We start from the raw sequence: 22,711 nt of genomic DNA, 5'->3' as shown, positions 1-22,711 counted from the left end.
TAGACCTAGCTGTTGGATAGACGAGGCCCCCTACTTTCCTTTTCCTGTTTTTCCTTTATAGATTAGCCAATAGAAGTCCCTGAAATTCGATGTTCATTGGGTTTGCAAAGTTACTGATGCACAACTGACCTGTCTTCTCACATTTCCTGGGAAAGGGGTTGATGAGATGAGTGTAAACATTGGATGTTGTAGACCTTTGTAGCATTTGTTTCTAAATCAGAGCTCGAGCACTCGCCACACTTCAATAAACTCAACGCATTGGCTGTCAAAACACATCATTTCTGGTTCCACGAAGTTTAATATTTTGGACTTTATTTAGCAGAGTGATTTTTCATAAAGAATTAGCATAAAAGTGGAGCGGAATGGACGATCACGATATGGGGGCTGAGTGGCAATGTAAACTTCTGCTTTGTGTCTCATGCGCAGCTTCATAAATCTGAGTAACCAATGCTGAATGGAGAGATGACGGTTCCTCTCACTAGCCCTAGTTTCCACTCTACGTATCCATTTTCTACCACCCCCAAAGCAAAGCTCACCTATGCTGGCCCAGGGCCACATAGAGTGGTCTGAGTGTGCCCCTGTAGACCACAAGAGATCTTTGTGAACTAGTGTCAAATTATGCAAACGTGTGAACATTATGGTCCTGTGCTTGCCTTACCGGACCAAGGCGCACATTTTTGTACACTAATGCTCTCCCAGAAACCAGGAACCAACTGAGTTGACTTGGGAGGATCAAAGGGCCCAAGACTACCTCCTTAGAGCCAACTCCTTTGACTGAATCTGCCTCTGTGGAAAAAGGTGTCTCTCTAGATTCAGGTACAGATCCACCTATGTGAACCTGTTGCACCTTCTGCATACCCAGGCACAACTACCAACCCTAGAATGCATCATGTTAGGATTCTGTCTGACTTCACAGATCTAGGTCTACCTTGGAGGAAATGTTTCTCTAGCCCCTAGTGTGCTGAATCTGGAGTTGTGTTTGCAGACCACAACTACTGTTGGTGGATACTAACATTCATTGGTAGAACCGGTTTTAAGCCTGTGTATTTATAATTTTGTACGTGCTGAACAGCTTCTTAGACCCAGCTTCTAACTGAATTCTTCGATTACAATATTTCCTGACAGCAAATTCTGAAGGCATGAATTTGGCACATACCAAGTACCTAGTTTACAACTGTGTAACCATATTTAATTTATTTTGTTGCCAATGCTGAGCAGAATGTGTGAAATATGTGAAACTCTGTGAAACAAAAAAATGTGTTTTTTAAAAATGTATGAGTTGAGTTCCGCAGTCTCAGTGTGCAATCCCATGGACTTCCAAAACTTATGTAATTTAACATCTTTACAATGTCAATGAATCATATCACATTTTATGAACAGCCCAAGCCGCTTGCTACTCTGACTGATGTTTACATCCAGGGAAGGCTAGTGAAACGTTCTCTTTCTTGACCTCCTTTTCCCCCTGTACACAGGGTACCCTTTGTTATTCTGAAGTGTCATAAGTGAGGTGGGCGGACATACCCATATTCAAGAATTCATTCAATGTGGAGTAAAATAACTGGCCAGTCAGTGTTGGATTTAACCATAATCAGTGGGTTATTTTAGGCCCATGAACCTGGTGAGATTTATACCAACTATGATTTTTTATTGCAGCCAAATAGGTTTACATTAAATAAATCTTCATCTGGGTAATATAATCCCCATTCTATACCTCTTTTTTGCTCAATACAAATCTAATAAGAAACCAATACAGGCTTCTTCTGAGAATGTAATGCTCAGTACATTGTCATTTGTATTTACAACTTCTTTTACCAATTCCCAGTATTTCTTTTTATCTTTTGAAGCTACCACTGTCAGCATCCTATCTCATATTCCTCTAGAATACTCCATCTTCCTTTCTTTGATTTATTGAGCATACACAGTTTTAGTTTTCCGAACATTTTACCATTTGCTCATACTTCTTATACTTCTTTAGGTTCCTCAACTTCCTTTATATGCCTTGACAGTGAGAGTGAAACGAATAGGCCACGTTACAACGCATGCAATACATTGACTGTGTTGCTAAATCGGATACCATTACAACGCAAGTCGTTACTACAACTTGCTGTAGGGGGCGCGCTGGATTTTGGAATAGTATAGTTTACTATTCGAACTCCAGTCTGTGCTACTATAGGGAAGCCCCCCCCCTACAGCAAGTGGTTGTGACGACTTGCACAGTAATGGTTTGCAATGTAACAATGCGGTTGTTGTAATGACCACGATGTAATGGCATGCGATGTATTGCATGCGTTGTAAACAATGTTTCCAGAGTTAAACCAGTTATTTGAAGAAGTTCTTAATCAATTATTCACGTGGATTGTAAATTCCTCTTTAAAAAACCACCAGACTTTCAACCACCTTATTTACTATCCTGTTGTACCAAACCAGTATATTTTTCCTTTCAACGTTGTTATTTCCAAGTTCTTCAGTCAATTGCATACCAGCTAGTAAAGCAAGAGGTTTCTCATTTATGCAAGTTGTCAAGGGTCTTGGATAACCAATTCCCAAAGGCACACTTGTTCCCTATCCTGGCTCCAATGGGCCTTATTTATCAGCCCTACATGCTGCTGCTGCGTCACTTTTTATGACGCTGTGGTGGTGTAAAATGTTCACCACACTGCACCATATTTCCAAAGTGACGTATCTAGGAAGATGCATCACTTTTTAAATCTCTGCGCTACATTATACATGCCTCATGTATAATGTATGCAGGCTGGACATTCCCCTGCAAAAAAGGCTCATAGTAGTGGGGCAGTGAAATCTATGTGATTCAAATGCCCCATTTCTAGGATGGCACTGCGTCAAATCCTTATGCTTTCTTCACAGAAGGGGTAAGGAGTGACACAGGCCATTTCTCGTGAGGCTTGCTCCTTGTAAAAGGACACATTACTGGAGTTGCATCTGTTTTCAGACACACTCCAGCAATCCACCACTTTTGCGCCTACAGATACGTGAGGAAAACTGATGTATCTGTAAAATCCTCGCAACATTGAGCACCGTACAGTAAATACGGCGCATCCATGGTGTTGCAATAAGGGCACACTGAAACGTGTTGCATCACTGTTTTCACGCAGCAATGCAACACTTTTCATAAATGAGGCCCCTAGTTTTAACCCTGTAGATGGGGGCAAATTGTAACTCCCTCTCACCTTCATGATCTGAAAATTATCACACATATCGAAGAACCATAATTGAATGAAACATAATTGATGGGTCCTTGCAAGTTATCTATGCAAAGTTTGATTAGCCTGACTATCTGCTAGATATCTACCCTGCATCCAAATAAAAGTGGACTATTGTACAGAGAGCCTGAGTATGAGTATGAGTAGTTGTCCGTCTACAAGGTCCATAATATAAGCAGGCTGAAGAAATTTTTGGTGCCTTGTTTTCAGAAAACCTATAATTCAAAGTAACTGGAAAGTTTGGTTCATTGTTTCTACAAATAAGTGAACATGTTGCAAGAAAGCATTGATTTAAGACTCATTTCATGGTTGTAAAGCATTAAGAAGTTCCCAAGTGTAGTCATCGTAACTGATAACAGTTGTAGCATAGCTTGTGGTTTAGGTTTGTGAAACTAAATTACTATGTTAGGTCAATAACTCCTTCTATGTATTGATATTTTGGCAAAGTTCCATGTATAGGATAAATCATGCCCAAAAGACAAGTGGAAAATATTGGACATTATTGAATCCGGCAAATGAGACATTTGTATTTTCAATGTCAATCCTCTCATTTCATTACACATCAGAGCTTCTTGCAGCTACATCTAGGTTTATGTTTTTATAAGGTCTTACTTGATAGGGAAGATGTCTGCAAGTCTAACTGTCATATACAGGGTAACATATACATAGAGTGTGTATTGAGTCCTCCTCAGAGAAGTATTTTTCGCTCTCACCTCATGCTACTGGCTGTTGGAATGTATCGTTCTGCCTTACATTGGAACACATGAAGCACTATTTTATTATAAAAGAGTACACCCAATCAATCACTATAAATTCAGTTCTTGATGACACATATGCATTATAACGCAACAACAATAAGGTGATAACAGAGCGCTAAAACCTTTCAGACAGTCACTCCCAGTCACTATAAGATCTGGGTTAAATCCATCATTGTTCTTATGCTCACTTCACCACCCCAGTTCAGACCCAGCCATATGCAAATCAGTCTTGACCTTGCTCCTCCTGGGAACAGTGCATTGCAAAAATTGTCTCCCTTGGGTAACTATACTTCCATCACACTCATACCAGAGATAAGAACCTTTTTATCACCAAAACATGAACAATGTAGATCCCACAAATACTAGGGAATCAATTTGGGTCAGTTGGACAGTACAAATTTATTTCTCATATATATTCAAAAAGTGTGTGAAATCATTAAACACTACAAATTTATTTTTAATAAATTAAAAAAACGTGAAATCACATGTACATAAAAACAGAATTGTTTTCACCATTATTGTTAAAAGATGCCACTAAAGAATCATCCTCATCAATGCATTGTCCAAAAAAAGCAAATTCACAGTACACAGTATTAAAACAACCGTACAATTTGGGTGTGGTGCTTTCATGATTAGGAATAATTTTCTTGCTTTTTCTCCCAAATCGTACTGTTGTTTTAATACTGTGTATTATTCATTTATTCTGTGAAGAAGCTTTTTTTGGACATGTGATTTCACATTTTTTAACATATGAAAAAAATGTGTACTGTTTAATGATTTCACACATTTTTTTTATTATATAAGAAATACATTTGTACTGTCCAACTGACCCACATTGATTACCTGGTATTTGTGAGATCTACATTGTTCATATTCTGGTGGTAAAAGGTTCTTATCTCTTGTATGAGTGTGATGGAAATATAGTTACCCAAGGGGGACTATTTTTGTGACTATTTGGCACTCTACTTCCTTGTTGTATTAGGGCCCCTCTCTCTTTTTCTTGAAACAGTGCATTGCATACATAATATTTATTTGATTTTTTTTAACTGAATACGTTTTTTTTGTCATTGTTATTTCAGTGTACGGATTGGTATGTGAGACTGACCCTACCAAGGCTGCCTTTTTTTCCAGCCATCTTGGGTCAGGCAAAGATAACAATTATTGAACACTCAAAGAGAGTTAGATGTTTTAAACCATCATATATCCTCCTTATACATATCACTGGACCACAAAAAGGTTTGATGGCATCCTGAAAATTCAGGATGATGGAGACCTAGTAGTCAGGATTCATCTGCTATTTTTTAAGTCTTTAATCGTACACTGGGTGGCAATAAATTAAGGAATTTATTTAGGATTATACCGGGGTATTTGTGTTAAAGATGAATTCTAGACTTTACAATAATACTTACTATGACCTTCCTCGTTCAGCAGTTGAGTCCACCCTCATAGTACCATATTATCAGGGAGGGATAGGGCCGTCTATGATGAAGCATGCCATAAGAGTGTGGGTGAAGCTTCTCATCCTATAAAAAATTACTTTGCTCTCATGTTCAGGTACTGGCAGAAAAGATATTAACTCTTACTGTCATCAAACGTTTGTGTTCCTTTGATGATAGTACTTTCCAACTCAGTGGGATCTCTCATCATTACCAGTGGGACTGAGTATTTTTATTACACTTTCAACTCTCTGTGGCTTTCCTCACTGCCTCGAAGGCAGAGTATTTATTTTATTATTTAAGCTTCTAGTGGGTTCTCATCATTGCCCCTGGGACTGGGTGTTTTTTTTCTTTTTTTAAGTGAATGTCAAGGAAGTGTTTATTTTTCAATATTAAAGAAACAAAAGCAGGGTTGGGAGGAGGTGTCCTTTGCAATTCAACCTTAATTTCATGGAGAATCAAAAACAAGATTATAATTAAGGCAAGAGAGTCTGCAAAATAGTCTTGATTTGATTTCTATGCGTAAAGAAGAATCAAAGAGCATGTTACCAGGCCAGGCATTAATCTCTTAGTACATACGAGCTCTGCCAGGCACACACGTTCTCTTGTTATTGCCTGTGTTTGCAAGCACTACAATATTAAAGTCAAACATATTGTTTTTGACAGTGTTTGGTTTGGTAAGGCTTAGGTTAACAATATAGAGTTCATAAATAGCTAAAACACTGACAAAAGACATAATATTGCCCAGAAAATATTATCCACACCAGTACAAAATCACAGTAGGAGAAATTGGTTATATCTTGGGTCTGCAGAACAAGAGAGGCAGGTAAATTTTTGGAGAAATGCATGTTGTTGATGCAAAGTTAATTGTGTGAGTTTTGTTTTGTTTCTGGTTCATTACGGAATTTCTTTAGTTTCCGGTTTGGTAGCAGGTTTGGTAAAGAAAGATAGTATCCTACTGCAGCTTGTGATATGCATACGGGGAGTTTGTAAGAGTTGTGCTTACAAGTTATGACTTAGTGTGTTCCTGGTTAAAAGTGCAGCTCTGGATGGCAGCTTGGGAATGTGGAGTATATCTCTGTGTGCCGTTTTGGGGCTGCGTACTCTATGACCATGCTCTTCTTTTGCAAAAGTAGGTAAGGCGCATCGGATATATCACTGGAATGTGGATGTTTTTGTTGATAACAAGGGGATCAGTGGTCCCTTAGTGTGTTTTGTGTATGCTGCAATTGTGGAGAAGGTGAATACCATGTCACATAACAATGGCAGTTGTTACTAGGCATACCTGTATGCTACTCACAAAGACTAACCAAGTAAGCCATTAACAATCACATTCACCGGTGAATTATTCATATGAACTGGTGTAATAATAACCACCTCTAACACGTTGGGGACTTCATGTTTACTTTCTACTTTCACTGCCATTAACATTTAACATTGGAACCTAATACCTGGCAGAAACCAGCAAGAGAAAAACTAAAAGTATGACGTTAAATCCAAGTATGAACCCGCTAACCCATTGTATTGACTAAACCACTAACTCTGCGTTTCTGTGGAGTAGTGTGCCACCTGTGTCCAAAGCATGTCAACGCCTTGTCAGAGGTTATAAGCGCTGCATAAATCACTGTCCTACACCATACTATAGTTAGCCCTACATGTTGGGTTGATGGAGGGTCACCAATAGGCGATATGATTTGTTTCAAGTGGACCACGGCATCCTGAAGAAGGCTATCTACAGCACGCTCCTGGAAACACACTTGACATCTTCTCCCAGCAGATTAATGTGGAGAGGGCTTGGAATGGATGCAGCCATTTAATTAGATTCCTGTGCATCTGGCTCTCTCTTTCTCTCTCTCACTAATACACTAACTCTGGCATCTATTTTTGGATGCACTGATTAGAAAATTAAAATCACTTGATATAAATAGCAGAGCCATGGTGGTGCGTGTCTAGTCTTCCGGAGACATTGAATCTTTCTGTTACCATTTTACATTAAGTGCACTGATCCAAAACTGCTCCTACGTCAAGCAAATAAGTTAATAGGTAGATATTAATAGCAGATAATGACTGGCTTAGTCTTCTAAACTCCATCTTTCTGTGACACTATGAACTTCTGTTTCCTTCAGTTTTGTACTGACTAATACGCGGCCATTTCTCTCATACGCCGTCTACATCCAATATATAAAAATGTATTGGCAGGGACATGCACGGACTACCGCAGACGTCAAACGTGTCACTGGAATAAGTTAGCAGTTAAACAGCACAAAAACATTATAGTTTATGAGATGCAAAGTATATCTACAAGGCAGGCACGAAAAGCATAAAGCAAAATGTACATGCCATTCTTTCGTCAAGGGTCGAGTTCTCAAAAATAAGTTAAGGTGCACAAATGCAACATCAAATAGAACCGCAGGTTCTCAGAATACAATATTACGTAGTGCTAGGTTATGTTACTCTCTTGGCATTTGTATAGTGCCACGTCGAATTTGGTACGGCCTTGTAGATCTTTGGGCATATTGGGGTCACTTTCAAAATGTTTTCTTTGTAACCCTATAGTAATGGTTTTGCGGGTACACACCGTGGCCCATTCTCAGCTTGAGGGTCATTCCCAATTCATTGAATTGTAGGTCTGTGATTTGGGGTTGTAGAGGCTTTGCCTAGTGGATTTACTGATTATTTACGTATCGACTAAGTCGGTAGAAATGCTTATTGCTCAGCAGACGGGGTGGGAGGGGGGTTATCAGCTCGTGTTGATGGAACGGTGCTTGATGCGTGTGCAGGGTTCCACCTAATGTGTTCTATGTTTGTGATGCATGAGTAATGTTCTTTCTAATGTGAGATTCATGTATAAGATTGGGGTGTCTCCACAGAGGTTGGTGTGTCGTGATATTTGTTGCAATAAACCTAATGTGTGAGAGATGCGCTGTCAAATCTAATTTTGTGGCTCTGTGGGTGATGTTTCACGGTGGCTGATGGAGTAAATAGCTTTGTGAGAGCTTTAGATGGGATGCTCTGTATAAAGATAAATAGCGTGTCTGCAGTGCCTTATCTCTGTAATTTGTTTTGGGAACGGTTCCTGACATTTTTTAGTAAGTATTCTTCCGGGTGTGCGAGTTTAGATTGAAACTTTAAATGAAGCCAACTCTGTAACATCTGTGACCTCCGTGACATCACAAGGACAGAACTGAATCCTGTGGTTCATCTGAGCCTCAACTTTTTGGTTCCTCATTTTAATAACATTTTTCTGTCAAACGGAATGTCAAATAGATGAACTGATGTGAGAGAAGACGGTATTATGGAGGGTTTGAGGACACAACTGCAACCAACAGGTCTAAAAAGAAGAATTGTAAGGAACCAATGGGAAAGTGTTGCTCATATTTTACTGTAATTCTGAATTTACACATTCTGTCAAACCTTTAGACAAAGATTTAATTTGAACTTACGACTTTTATCCTGTCTGAAAATAAACCAAAAATATGATTAAATTGAGCAAAAAAATGAGGATTTGCTTTTTGTTGCAGTCCTTGGGCAGTCCGTGATTAGGTCGGCTATTATAAGGAACATAATAAAAATAGTATTTTTTTTTCAAACTCGAACATAAGTAAGTGACATGCTATTGATTTTAAAAAAGCGTTGGCAAAGGTAAATGGGTATGGGCTTGGCAAGCCTTTTTCAAACATATGTAACATACATTACATGTGTAGTAGTACTAAAATATTTTAGTTGTGTGGTTAATAAAAACCATTATAAAAATAAAATGACAAATAATTTGGTCACAAGATGTGGCCTAAAAATACAGTAGCTGAAACAAGTTGGTTTGTAACACAAGCATGGACCAGTTAATCAAAATAAATTCCAATAAACTAAAAAAACACAATATTTCATTATCTGGTAAACAGTTTTAAAACCTAAGTCATAAACCTCATGAAGCAGCCAATTAGTTGTGGATCATGTACCTTAATGCGTTCTCCTTGTGATGGGAATGTGGTGAAGGTAAGTACCCAAAGAGTTTCAAAACTGTCACTAGTCATGAGCTTTATGCTAGTCATGACTACTAACCATATAAGCCACCAACAATCACAGTACCCTGTGGATTGTTCAAATCAACTCCTGTACTAATAACTACCTCTAGCAATTCGATTACTTCACAGTTACTTTCTACGTTCTCATCCTTTAATATTTAACTTTGGAACCTAATCATGGGCAGAAACCCACGCGCACAATACTAACAACATGACACTAAGCCTAAGCATGTCTTTACTAATCCCATTTTTTATTAACTAAACCACTAGCTTTAGCTATAAGTGGGTGTGAGCCAGGCAAAGACAGTTTGAAAAGTCTTTATTGCCAATTAATATTTTCCAAATGACACAGTAGGCCCAGCCAACACTTTTCGTTCTCTCACCGAGTCCAGTGTAATAAGCTGGACACAGCAGGGAATTCCCAGGGCTAGGTAGTGCCCAACAACGAAGATTGGTCGCCATTGTCCTTCTGTCGTCTTAATTCAGATGACGGACAACCACTCTGGTAATGTAACTGGAATGATACAAGCCCTGATGAAGTTCTCGTGAGTGAACGAAACGCGTTCGCTGAGCCTGATGTGTCATTAACCTTTGGAAAATATTAATATAGCCTTATACTCCGCCGTAGCAGGCTATACCAGCTATTAAAGGCCCGCTCAAGAGTTAAAGCCCGAGCCGAAGGCGAGGGCCTTTAATGAGGGAGGGGAACTTTAATAGCCGGTATAACCCAGCTACGAAGGGCTATATGGCTATTAGAACATTCTTGCCACTAGAGGGCAGAATGTTCTAACAAATAAAACAATGGCCTCTCAGAGCCTGAGGGTGTTTAAATTCAAACAACTTCGGAATGTTGCTTTGAGGGATTTTACCGTCCCGTAGAAGCTCGGAGCACTCCATTGTATTCAATGGAGTGCTCCACATTCCAATGTTCTAATTGGAAATAAAGACTTTTTAACCTACAAGAGTATCTTGGACTTTTTTGTCTGGCGCACACCCACTTGTAGCTGCATATTTCATGATCGGGGACACAGAGGCATCACGTAATGGCTGGTGCCGGGGTTTCAGTGCGCAGGACTTTTGAATTTGGGAAACTGCTGTGAGGTGCAGAAGCTTTGTTCTTTATATTAAACCACTAGCTTTGGTTATTTTGGATAACCGAGTCAGATTTTGGTTAATCTCCTTTCAAACATGCAATAACTACTTTTTTGCATTCTCAAATTTCTTTACAGATGAACGCAGGTGTCGAAAAGCGTGGCCACATATTTTTATATATACCTTAGTTCATTTTTTTCTTGTACTGAATTGTGTCACCCATTGGTACTAATGTTTGATGTACTTTACATAAATTCCAATTAGGAACTCGTCCCCCCACCCTCCACACATTACACAGTCCTTACACAAAGCAAATACATTGGTCTTACCTAAATGACCAAGAACATACCACAGGGTTTCATTATATTTTTTTCACAGAGTGGCCTGTGCAGGACAATAACGGATAATGCGTGTAAGAGATTTAAATTTATATCTACTCTATCTGCTAGCTCAGTAGTCTAGTAGGGGATGTGTGTGGAACCTCAGATGGCAGAAGCTCTGTTTTGGATCATAAGGTATGGCAAATAAAATTTTATGCTAACTTAGAATAGCAGTCTGCAATTATCCATAAGTGTTGTTTTGCTCTGATCCTTTCTATGTTTAGTCTGTAAAAGACAGGCTTAATGTTAGTAGCTACCTATTTATGTTACACTGCATACCTGATTTGCACTCAATTTTGACCTAAAAATAAAACAAGGTAGAATGAGTCAATTAGCGAAACAACATTTTGCCTCACACAAGTGCGGTGCCATTCGTATCAGGAGAAGTGTTAGTGAGCTATGTGATGGAAGTTTTTTTGGCTCCCTGCAGATTTCAGAACTTTCCCTCACAGAATTGTGAGGAAAATGGTTGATTTTAGCCAACACTTGGAATTCACAAGGCCTTCTGGGTAAGAAAACCTAGTGCCATACACACAAGTGACACCTCCCTGAACTTTTCCGAGTGGCTAGTTTTCAGAAAAGTCTGGGTCTGGTAGGCTCCCCTAGGTGGGTGCTGGTCGAACACAGCCCCAAGAACTACGGTTACTCATATTGTCATATTATAATATCTCCCCATAGCATTTTGTGGCATTTCCTGTCATGCGGGATAGGCCCAGTCACACAAATGGGGTACCAATTTTATCAGGAGAAGTGTGGGAACACAGAAGAGTAGCCCATTTGATATTATCAATTACATTTCTCTCCATTTTTGTGTTCGAAATGTAAGCCATTGTTCAAGAAAGAGCACCATTTGCAAAATGCTATCTGAATCACAAGGTATCAGGGGCAATCACAAATTCAGAGTTGTACAAATAATTAATGTTCCTAAAGTCATTATCTTGGGCACATTTCAAAAAAGCATTGGTCCCTTTCATACCTATTTTTCATTCATTAGATGTTGTCACATCGAATGATTCATAGTCAGTACACAATGAAAAATCATTATAAACTGAAGCTCAGTTGTCTCTGGGTATGGTGTGATTTCAGACAATCCACAAATACTGTACGTTCCTGTAACCCCAGGAGTCTGATGGACAGAACCATATATTTACTTTTGTAAATTGGCCATTGCACAAAAAATTACAGATGAAAACTTTGTCACCTATTTCTACTCTTTACAAGTTATTTTAATTTTTTAATGATTGCAATAATTCGTTTCTTTTGGAAACCAAAGAGTGGTGTATACAAACATCCCCTTACTGAATTCAGAACTGTATCTAACTTTCAGAACATTTTAGCTTTCCAAATTCACCCATGGGTTTCACTCCTGTTTCTACCACTAACAACAAGTAGGTGGAATCCACAAAAAATAGGAAAAATCAACTACCACTTAAAAAAAACGTAATAAACATGTTAACAAAATGTTATTTTTTATTTTTATTTACAACTCTGCCTTTTTCTGAAAGCTAGTTAGATGGTGATCTTAGCCCCCTGGGTTGTTGTTAAATCCCCAGCATGTGGGGAAAGAGAGCCAACTTTGACCTGCATACCTTGTCTAGAAAAGGTTATAAAGTCTTAAGTGATAAGTGTCCCAAACATCAATAAATGCACAGCACTGGGTGGGGAAAGCCTTAGCAGTTAATAAATTCAACTTAAAGGAGGGCTTGAGAACATTTCCTTAATGTACCTGTATGTGACTCTTCAGTTTGAATTCTAAGTGAGCTTTGGGCCTGGGAGTGAAATTCGATAGTCCCTATAGCAGCCTATAATGAGAGTTTTCCGGAGAAAAACCACCAGATCCAAATTCAAGGCAGAAATCAGTTTGGTGATTAGAAATCTTAGTAGGGACTCCATGGATGAACCCAATAGTTTCTTTAACAAGAGCAGAAATAACATGGTTAAGGCTAACACTTTTAGCCTTAATGAACCTTAATGATCCTCGTGCCCTCCTCTTTCATAAAATGTTACTCCCAAGTATTTAAATGCAACAATCTTTTCAGATGACTCGCTATTCAAGAAACACTTTCCAGATGTAATGGTTTCACAACCAGAGATTATATTTTTGGACTCTCAGCATGGAAGGTTAATTTGTTAGTTGCACCATAATCACTTGACGCATTCATGTCCCTCGGTAAACCATGCCTAGTGTTATCAAGAAGGACAGTATTGTCTGGATATTGTAGAATGGGCAGAAATCTGGTGCTAAATTTACAGGGAAATGCATTGGCCCTAGAGAGGTACTAGCTCACACTCCTGATTTATCCCTTGTTCGTGTAAATTAACTCAAATGATATTGAAGAGTATCTCAATGTTATCTTTATCCAACTACTCTACAAGGCAACACTATTGCTGATAACAAGCCCAGGGAGTTATGCCAAATGGCTAGCAAATTGCCATCCACACCATCAAATGTAGTTTTGAAATCAATATATGTACAAAAGAATGCCCTTCAGATGCGTAGTGCGATGAATCAGCAATGACAGTGTCAGTTCTACAGAAACCATGTTTGGTAGGAGATAAAGGAGACAAGTTTTTTTCTGTGGTCCAATGGCCCAACTCTTGTAAAAGCATTTAGATGAAACGTTTTACATCAACGTCTACAGTGGCTATTAGATGGTTGTTAGTTGAAACTTATATCCAACTATATTTGATCCTTTCAGATTGTAACCAGCTGTGGAATAGTGGACTACATTGCTTCATCCAAAAGTCATTATTTTCTTTGAAGATAAATACTGGTACTTCTTTTGGGCCAGGGTCCCCATTAGTCTGAAAGCTATGAATGATATTGCCCATGTCAGCAGCATTAACTGAAATTTATAGGTCTTATCCTTGAGTACAGAAATATTGGGCCTAACTATCGTTGTTTGTACATTGATCTCTTTTGAACTGATTCAATTTTTGACGCCATATACAATTCTCTACCCCTCTTCTTTAAGAGTCGAACTTATTTACAAAATCCCAGAATCAGCACAGATTGTTCTCCTTGCAGATAACTAGCAGGTCAATCCACTATTTCTCCATGGCCTTACATTTCGCCTGTCCCAGTGATTTTGTATATCTAGATTTCAAACTATTATTGCTGTCTCTTTAAATCCACACTAGTGGTTAGTTTTCCCTGTTTATTTTTCTTTTGGTATGGAGCATTTCTTTAGCATTCTAGTTGTTTTTTGGACTCATTGGCTTTCCCCCTAAAGGCCAAATTACATTTTGGCTTGTCTCCTGCTAGAGAAGCACATAGGTAATTAATTAGCATATCCCATCTCTGCAAACAAATTGAATGTGTCCAATAAGTGAGCTGGTCGTTCTCCCACTTAACAAATACTTCTCTGGTTAGAATGGACCATTTAGATATATTCGGTTTTTCTACTCACAATAAAATTACCTTTTTTGGACTTTCGATTCAGGAAAATCACAGTAAAAACTGGAACACTGTGGTTGTGTTTTTAAATAAGTTGGTTGCTTTACAAGCAAGTTGATTCGTTCACATTTACGAGTCTTAGAAAATGATGGTCAGAGATGAATGTATATAATTCAATCTCACATTTCTGCGAGATGAGAAATCAGTAATAGGGGAAGGGATGTCAGAAATTAGGCAAAATGGAAAAATGCAAATTACATATATGTAGAGAGGGAGAGAGAGGGAGAGAGATAGAGACGTAGATATATATGACTGGGGAAAAACAAAGGCTAAGGGGACATTAAAGTTTTGTGAAAAGTTCTATTAAAACATATAGATTTAACCAAACAAAACCTCTGAATTTCATCAGTTACAGTTATCTCAAGTAACTGTAACTTGTGCCCTAAAGTAACTATAACTCGTGCTCCGCCATGCACAGTGCACCTCAATGATGTAATTGCAAAAGTTGCACTGATGTTATCGGTAATGTTATAGAAGTTGTCATGAGTGATGTAATATGTGAGGTAAGTAGCAGTGCAGAGTGAGGGCACGAGTTATGGTTACTTTAGGACACCCACTATGTCACACGTCTGACTATGTCATGTAACAATCATTTTAAGTAAGGCCAACCAACTGAGTTTGTCCAAGGATCAGAAGATGAAAATATAAATAACTGGCCTATTGGCTTTATCAAGGGGTCAGCACATCAACATATATAAAACGGGCCTAGTGTCTTTATCAAAAAGTCACCAATAACTATAATTCAATCTAGAGGATATAATTTACACCTTACAATGTCTAATAATAGTGATTGGCATAAAATATTTTCAATAAAGCATTGAAAAGAACAAGGAATATTAGTGTCATACAGCTCCAGCTTGGGGTGCTTTAAAAATATGGTACGGTCTCCTGGGGTCATGGATTCAATGACCAAGGAGAGTTACTGAAGTATTTGAAATGTTGTTATGGGGGCTTCTGTGCTCCGTGCGGCCCCTGACAACATTTACAAATAAGCTTGGTGGTGTCCCGCCCCTTCTAGGAGCACCACTAGCATCAACATATATTTTAAAAAGCTCCTAAATGGAGCAGTGAATGAGAAATGAGAGGCTACTCCACTCATTTCACATTCACTGCTTTCTTTTTTGCTATTTATTTTTTACTATGGGGAGAGGGCATGTGGCCCCTTCCCCAAGCTATTTTGAGGCCCAAAGACCCCATTATCTGGGACCAGCGGGAATCTCAAGTGGGAGCCTTGGGCAACAGCGGAGGTACCAGTAAGAGCTCTGCGGCTTGTGATCACCAAATTCTACGTCTGGTAAGGTAGCTCAGTGAATTAATGCATGTGCTGCAGAGTGCTGTGGTCACCAATAGGTGGCATGTTACTCTTGATAGCCTTTCATGGTTTCTGCAGTGTGACCACGCCCCACAAAAGTTAAACAATGTCTATTATTTCCAGAGTTACAATTTGGAACAGAGCCGCAGCAGGCAATGTATCAAAAATATCAATACAGCACTAACTCTGAACTGTCCTGTGCCCATCTTTCACCAGTGTCACACCTTTCAGCACACGTCTCACCTTTTAAAGGCATATGGGTGTGGACGCCCCTTCCAGAGCCTTATTAAAGCCCTGGGGACCCCAACCCCTGGGGTTTGAATACTTTTTAATATGGAGCGAGGTACAAGACCTCTTCTCCCAGAGCCTACTGAAGGGCGATGGTGATTCCATTTCTGATGGTCAATGCTTTTTTTCTTTTTGGGGAGGAATAAGCGGGCCACCTCCCCAAGTCTCAGAATGGCCCCTGGGACACCTTCCCCCGGAGATGATACTTGTTATTTGGGCAGAGGCACCCAGATCCACTTGGACACTGTGTTTCCTGCCTGCACATAGCACATGCAGGAAGAACTTCAATTCCTTGTCTGAACTCTTATGTTCATGGAACACAGTTTTGTTATTGCCAGCCATGAGAAAATAAAAGTAGCCAGCCCCACTGGGCCCAAGGGCTCTCATTGCAGTGGGTGTCCCGGGTGTTACAGGGGCACCCATGGCAACCAATAATTGCTTCAGACCCGGGAATCTGTTCCCCGGGGCAATGTTGTGGCTTGGAGGAGGAGGGGGGGGCTACACACACCCCCTTCCACTTGAAAAGAAAATCAGCACCGGGGATAAGTCCCTGGGGCCTCAAACCAGCATGGGGATGGGAGCACCATTCGCCTTTTAATGTTATGTGACCCCAGGGGATGGGGTCCCTAGGCCCCGAATTTACATCACTGCTGTAACAGGATTCCACTCCGATGATCTACAAGAAGTAGCCATAACCATTAATATTCAGCTTATATTTTAGAAAACAAGAAAGAAACATGAAGGTAAAGTTTTCAGACTTAAAGTTTTAATGCAACAACTCCTTAAACACTCAGGGTTCGAGTCACAAAGGACCCCTGCTCTCATGGCTGAGGCCCGACACTCATGATGGGGGCCTGCAGTCATGGCGGGATCTCCACAATGAGAAACTGCAATGCGGAGTTCCTTCTACAAATCCGGGCCCCTTCCATGACAGCGGGGCCTCCGTCACGAGTTTGGATGCCCTTCATGTTTCTGTCTCTCCTCCCATCCTTTCTCATCTTACGGCATCCAAAGGTAATGGCTCTGAACATTCTTAATTAAAGAGCTATGACATCATATAGAAGCAGAAACAGGTGCTGCTTAGATTTATAAAGTCAACAATCCCACTCCAAAGCTCACCAGCTCACTCAGGCAAGATCCTACCTGCTGCTCAACGTTACATCACTGAAGACACTTCTGGTGGGCTTGAGGAGAAGCAGGGGTTAGGAATCAGTTTGCCCAAGGCATTTGGTCCTCATTCGGAACCTACCTTCTTCCCCAGTGCAGAGATCTCAGATGTCAGGGAATCAACATGGCGATGCAGGTGCTTATTTTCCTCCTGCACTTGTTCCAACATGAGCTGGTCATTGTTCAGCCGCATTTGTAGCTCCATGAGCTGCAACACAATTTGCGATCTGGTTAGCAAAGTTTGCAAGGACTCATTTTTCTAAGCAAGACAACAATACCAAATCACCATTGTTGCAAAATTTGAAGGTACTTCTAAGATCAGATAAACCTCTAAGATTTACTAAAGTTTATTTATACTTTATTGAGGAATTCCCAGGTGACCATTTGTACATTGTATCCACAAGATTGTGTCCTGAACATCTACTGGGCTGTGCTGCTAGAAGAAAAATTCCAGTTGATTTCAGGAGCATTCAGAACATGTGTTTGTTGTCTTATGGTTTCATCCAATATACTTTTCAAGCCATTTCATTTTTATAGCTTTTTCCTCCACTGAACATATAGGACCTGATAAGTAAAAGCCATATTTGTTAGACATTGGGATTAATTCACCAGGCTAAATGTAGTCCAAAATCAATGGCAAATGCATACATGGAAGGAAGCACCACAGTTTGACAAACTTGGTGACTTACTGCACATGACAGTGCTCAGAATGAAATACCTACAAAGCAATTTCAAACTAAAATTAGGAAACAATGCTAAATGCAAATAAGCTGTCATTTTGATCAAAGCACGAGCAAATCTCCATATTAAACACAATTTAACATTTTAAACAGGAAAGTGTTCAAAGTACGGGAAGCTGCAACTGTATCATCACAACGCTGGATAATACAACTACATGCTGATACACGTGTGCAGACTCCATTAAAACACAGACGCAAGAATCACCAACCCAACGTAAAAGCTAACACAGTTTAGAATGTCGTTGTATTGCCGATGATGAGAATCTGCAAGAGCTTATCCTCCTCGCTATGCATCATCACTTGACTAACATACTTATTCCATGCGTAAGAAGGAGAATTAGAGGTTTTGTGCAAATGACAAATCTCTAGGACATCATCATTAAATCTCAAAACATGGTCACATTTACTCCACCCTGCCCCCATGAAGAAAGCCGAACCCTAGCCTTATACACAGGTGCTGCTATCCAAAGACTAACCCCCAGACACACTGATGGTCTTCAAGGCACTATGAATCATCATGGAGGCATTTAAACTCTGTGAGGCCGGAAGCTGGGTCAAAGCCCACCCCCCTCAGAAGATGTTGTTTTTGGTATTGGAGTGGGGAGCTAGCTGCTGTTTGTGGTAGCCTGTACGTTCCCTTGGCATGGAGCATCATTCTGATCGCAGTGGAGGAGTTTGTATCGGTCAAGGTATGAAGGAGAATTGTTTTCCGATCCCTTGCTTTAGAGCCCAGAAGGTAAGAGCATCAGCAGGTTGGTGACTATTGTTATCAGAGTGCATTGTAGTAAGATCCACAGAACAGGCGTTTATCTGTATTATTATGATATGCACCATAATGTGTGTGGATGGCAGTGTATCATTTGTCCCATGTGCCCCTTTGAGTTTCGTTTGGCATACATCTCATGATAGTGATTGTGACTCCAGTCCGATTTACTAGTCTGTATCCTGAACATACAAGCAGATGTTCTTAGTGGGGGTCAAGTCCATGTTTCAATTTCTTTAAATGTATACTAGTTGATTGCATGGAAATGTAAGTGTTGTGTGAAATCAATGTAAACTTGACCTATACTGCATAGCAACATGTGGTATGTAACTTGCAGCAGGTGTCCTGGACTGTGTTTTTGGACATTTACCCATCTATGTGCACTGGGCCAGGGGTTGTCTTGGATAAATGTTCCCTGTGTTCCAGTGTAGAGGTGCATGATTTTGGCATCATGAACACTGGGGCATGGTGTTTGTGTGTCTGCCTACTAAATGTAGTTTGTCAGTTAGGTTTGCTGTAGTTCCTTGCTGAAATGAAGTGGTCATATTTGCTCACAAATACCCAAACATGATCGTGCGTGGATAGGCATACATTTGTGTAGTATCTTAGAATCGGCATCATCATTATGCATTTGTTGTTTTTCTAATTCTTGGGGTCACTTCGATTTCTCAGTTGACCCTTGCCAACTGTTTAATGTTGGGCTCCACTTGGCAACGATGATCATAGCAATTACCAGAAGCTCATGGACAAAACGATTTTTTTTGTTCAGTTAGTTCCATATTGTTCAATTTCCAAAAACATATTTCACAAATAGATCTACCAGAAATTCGTTAGAGAGAATGTTGAAAGACACTCTTTCATTGATGTATGTCTATTACTTATTTTGTGTATATATATATGCTATAAGTTTCTATGCTCAATGTGTATATTTCATAATTTTGTTTTGCTTTGTATACCTGCTCTTTATATTTGACTTCTTTCATTTGACATCTGGGAAGGTTTGTTACCCAGCATATTGTGTCTTCCTTTTAAATATGTTGAACTAATAAATACATGTTTCATTTTAAAAGCACCTTGATCAGTTTACTTGCCTCATTTTGGGAGTGCTGGGTTCTTTTTCTATGTGTGTCATTTGAAGGTGCAGTAATATATACATTTGCCTCATTTTGGGAGGGCTGAGTTTAAGTGTGTCCTATTGTTTCAAATCTGAAGCAGAACATTTTGGCATTATGAACATGATTCTGATTTGTTGTGAATGGCTAACTGGGCAAATCAAAAATGTGGACAACTGGGAGAGAAGGCTACTAACAGGTGGGCAGAGAATTGAGGGATGCACATTACCCTAGATGTGATTAAAACTGAAATCATTCAATGTCCTATTTGTCAGCATTCACAACACAGACCAGTCGCACAGATAGTGAGAGGTCAGCTAGGTAGAGGAAAATTACCAGTACAGATATGGCAGATTGATTAAGTTGAGCCCATGCCAAATAGTCAAGGCTGGGGAGGAGTTGGCCTAACGGCTACGGCTCTCAACCTCGGAACTGGGGAACTGGGTTTGAGTCTCGGTAATGACGCCAAAATACATCCTGTGATTTTGGGCAAATCACTTATTCTCCTCGTGCCTAACAAAAATTAATGTGTGTCCTCATGTAATGAAACTGGTGCTATGTAAAGCTCTCTAATACCCGATTCGGGTCTAGTTCGCGCTATATAAACTCCTAAAAAATAAATATATATATATATAAATATATATATATATATATATATATATATATATATATATATATATATATATATATATATATATATATATATATATATATATATATATATATAGCAGTGGGTACCTACTGTGGGTACCTACTCTGGCTATTTGATAGCATTTCCATGTAAATGTGCCACTCCATTGAATACTCTTAAAATATTAGACTTGTTGATTCTATATTCTGGAATTCTACTGCAGTTCGAAAGTGAAAAAGGATCTCATTTTAAAGGCATATTGGTGCAGGATTATTGTGCACAAGACAATATAGAGTGGGTTTTTCACATTCCTTATTACACTCAGTTTGCGGGTCTTATCGAAAGGATGACTAGATTGTCGAAAGTCCAGTTGAGAAAATTGTCATATGGGTCATTGAAAAATTGGAGAGATCATTTGAGTGAAGAAATACAAATACTGAACAATAGACCCATGGCGAATGCGGAGGCCCCTTTGATGTTATGTTATGTTATGTTATTTATTTTCTTCTATAGCGCACAGCTACTCCCAAGAGCATCCCAGCGCTTTGGCGAAGAGAACTAAGTACAGAGTAACAACACAACAGCTAAAAACTGAGGGAGATCTAGCGCTACTTTTGGACAAAAAGCCAGGTCTTCAGTGCTTTCCTAAAAGCTAGAAGGCGGTTTGCCTTTCTCAAAGACAAAGGTAGCTCATTCCAGCCCCGAGGAGCCAGATAGCGAAAGGACCGACCACCTATTCTGGAACGCTTGATGGCAGGCACTACCGCTTTGGCCAAAGAGGCTGACCGCAAAGCCCTGTTAGGCAGGTAGAAAGAAAGGCGTTTCCCAATATACTTGGGGCCTATACCATGCAGGGCTTTAAAAGCCAAGGCCAGGCTTTTGAATAGGATTCTCTTGGGAATGGGCAACCAGTGCAATGCTAACCCCAACTTTGCAGATTCAGCCTCACATGGCCACTAATACTATTCTGTACTGTGAGACAACTCCCCCAGCCTTGGCTGCATACCTGGGAACACCAGAGGCTGCAGGTCTTGATTTGCATGCTTTAAACCTGTACAGACTCAAACCAAGAGATATGTTTCTCATTGAGATAGGGATGGGCATACAAATTCCCCCAGAGCACTTCGGATTGAGCGCTCCTCTACCAGGGTTGGCTCTCAAAGACATTCAAGTGTTGGGAGGAGTCATTGATGCAAACTTTCAAGGAGAAATAAAGGTGATATTATTGAACAGTGGAGACAGTGATTTGGTAATACAAACTGAAAACAGAATTGCGCAAATAGTGATTATTCCAGTGTACAGAGGATAGTCAAAAAGGGGACTGTCCCAGCTCTTCCTTCCGGCTGTGGGGAAACAAGGTTTGGCTACACCAACAAGAACCCAGGGGCCAAGGTGTGGGTAGAATCTCCAAATAATACCCACGAACAGGCAGAGATCATTGCAACAGGGAAAGACAATTTTCTGTAAACCATGAAATTAGGGCAAGAGAAATGGAAACATGTGTCTGCTGATAAATGCTACTTGTTCTCCTTTCTTCTAGATCACAGCATGATGTCTTTGTGCTCTATTTGAGCTGACTAGAGTGTGTTTGGTCGTGTTCAACTGGGGCTAAGAGGGACCAGGAGCCCCCTACTCCGAAGTGACCAGCAAACAGCGCAGACTGACGGCCCTTCTGAATCGAACTGACAAAGTATGGGCTTACCTAGCACTGACTGTTCTTGACAGTTCGTACTTTTGCATGACAAACATGAGGAGCACCATGGATATTATTTCCACTTGCTTAGTAGCTATACCTACCCCCGTTAATATCTGACTGCAGGCATTTAATGCCAAAAGGGCAGACGGGGCAGTGGAAGAGAGTGACTTAAGAACTCATATGTCACTGTATGAGTTTTGTAGATTTTGTCCAGAAGCCACTGATGCTACCTGGGACAATTTAACTCAAGTGATAACTTGCAATACCACTATTGGTGAGGTTTGTTATAATCTGACCTGTGATCCATTAAACATTGGTAAATGTGCTCAAATGTGACTTAAGGAGATCAATTCAAAGATTACTTGAGAACAACAAACTCTATGTAAGAGTTGAATTGAAATTATGTGTAAGAATGTACATAATAGTATTTCATGTAAGAATGTACTATCTTCTACCAGTAATATCAAGTACGTTAAAATGCCTACAGGATGGTTATTTTCTTGTGATAATGTTGTATATACATATATTCCAACGATTATAATGGATGGACCCTGTGCTTTCACGCAGTAGAGACTTATTATGTTTCCGCTGAATCCAGCATTACCTGTCTGGAATATGAGGGAAACTGCCCAGCTC

General features: G+C 39.8%; 1 protein-coding gene across 1 annotated transcript in view; it reads right to left on the bottom strand.

The window, feature by feature from the left end:
• LMNTD1 (lamin tail domain containing 1) overlaps positions 1-22,711 on the bottom strand; it is a 1,301,017-nt gene that overhangs the window by 906,995 nt on the left and 371,311 nt on the right. The window contains exon 7 of the mRNA XM_086938753.1: positions 17,216-17,341. Coding sequence (XP_086794879.1) covers positions 17,216-17,341 — 126 coding nt within the window. The remainder of the gene's footprint in view (positions 1-17,215; positions 17,342-22,711) is intronic.

This window comes from Lissotriton vulgaris, chromosome 1_1, assembly GCF_964263255.1.
Source record: "Lissotriton vulgaris chromosome 1_1, aLisVul1.2, whole genome shotgun sequence".
In the NCBI taxonomy this organism is placed as follows: domain Eukaryota; kingdom Metazoa; phylum Chordata; class Amphibia; order Caudata; family Salamandridae; genus Lissotriton; species Lissotriton vulgaris.
Note: the sequence above shows the minus strand (reverse complement) of the source record. Positions and strands in the feature narration are given on the sequence as shown.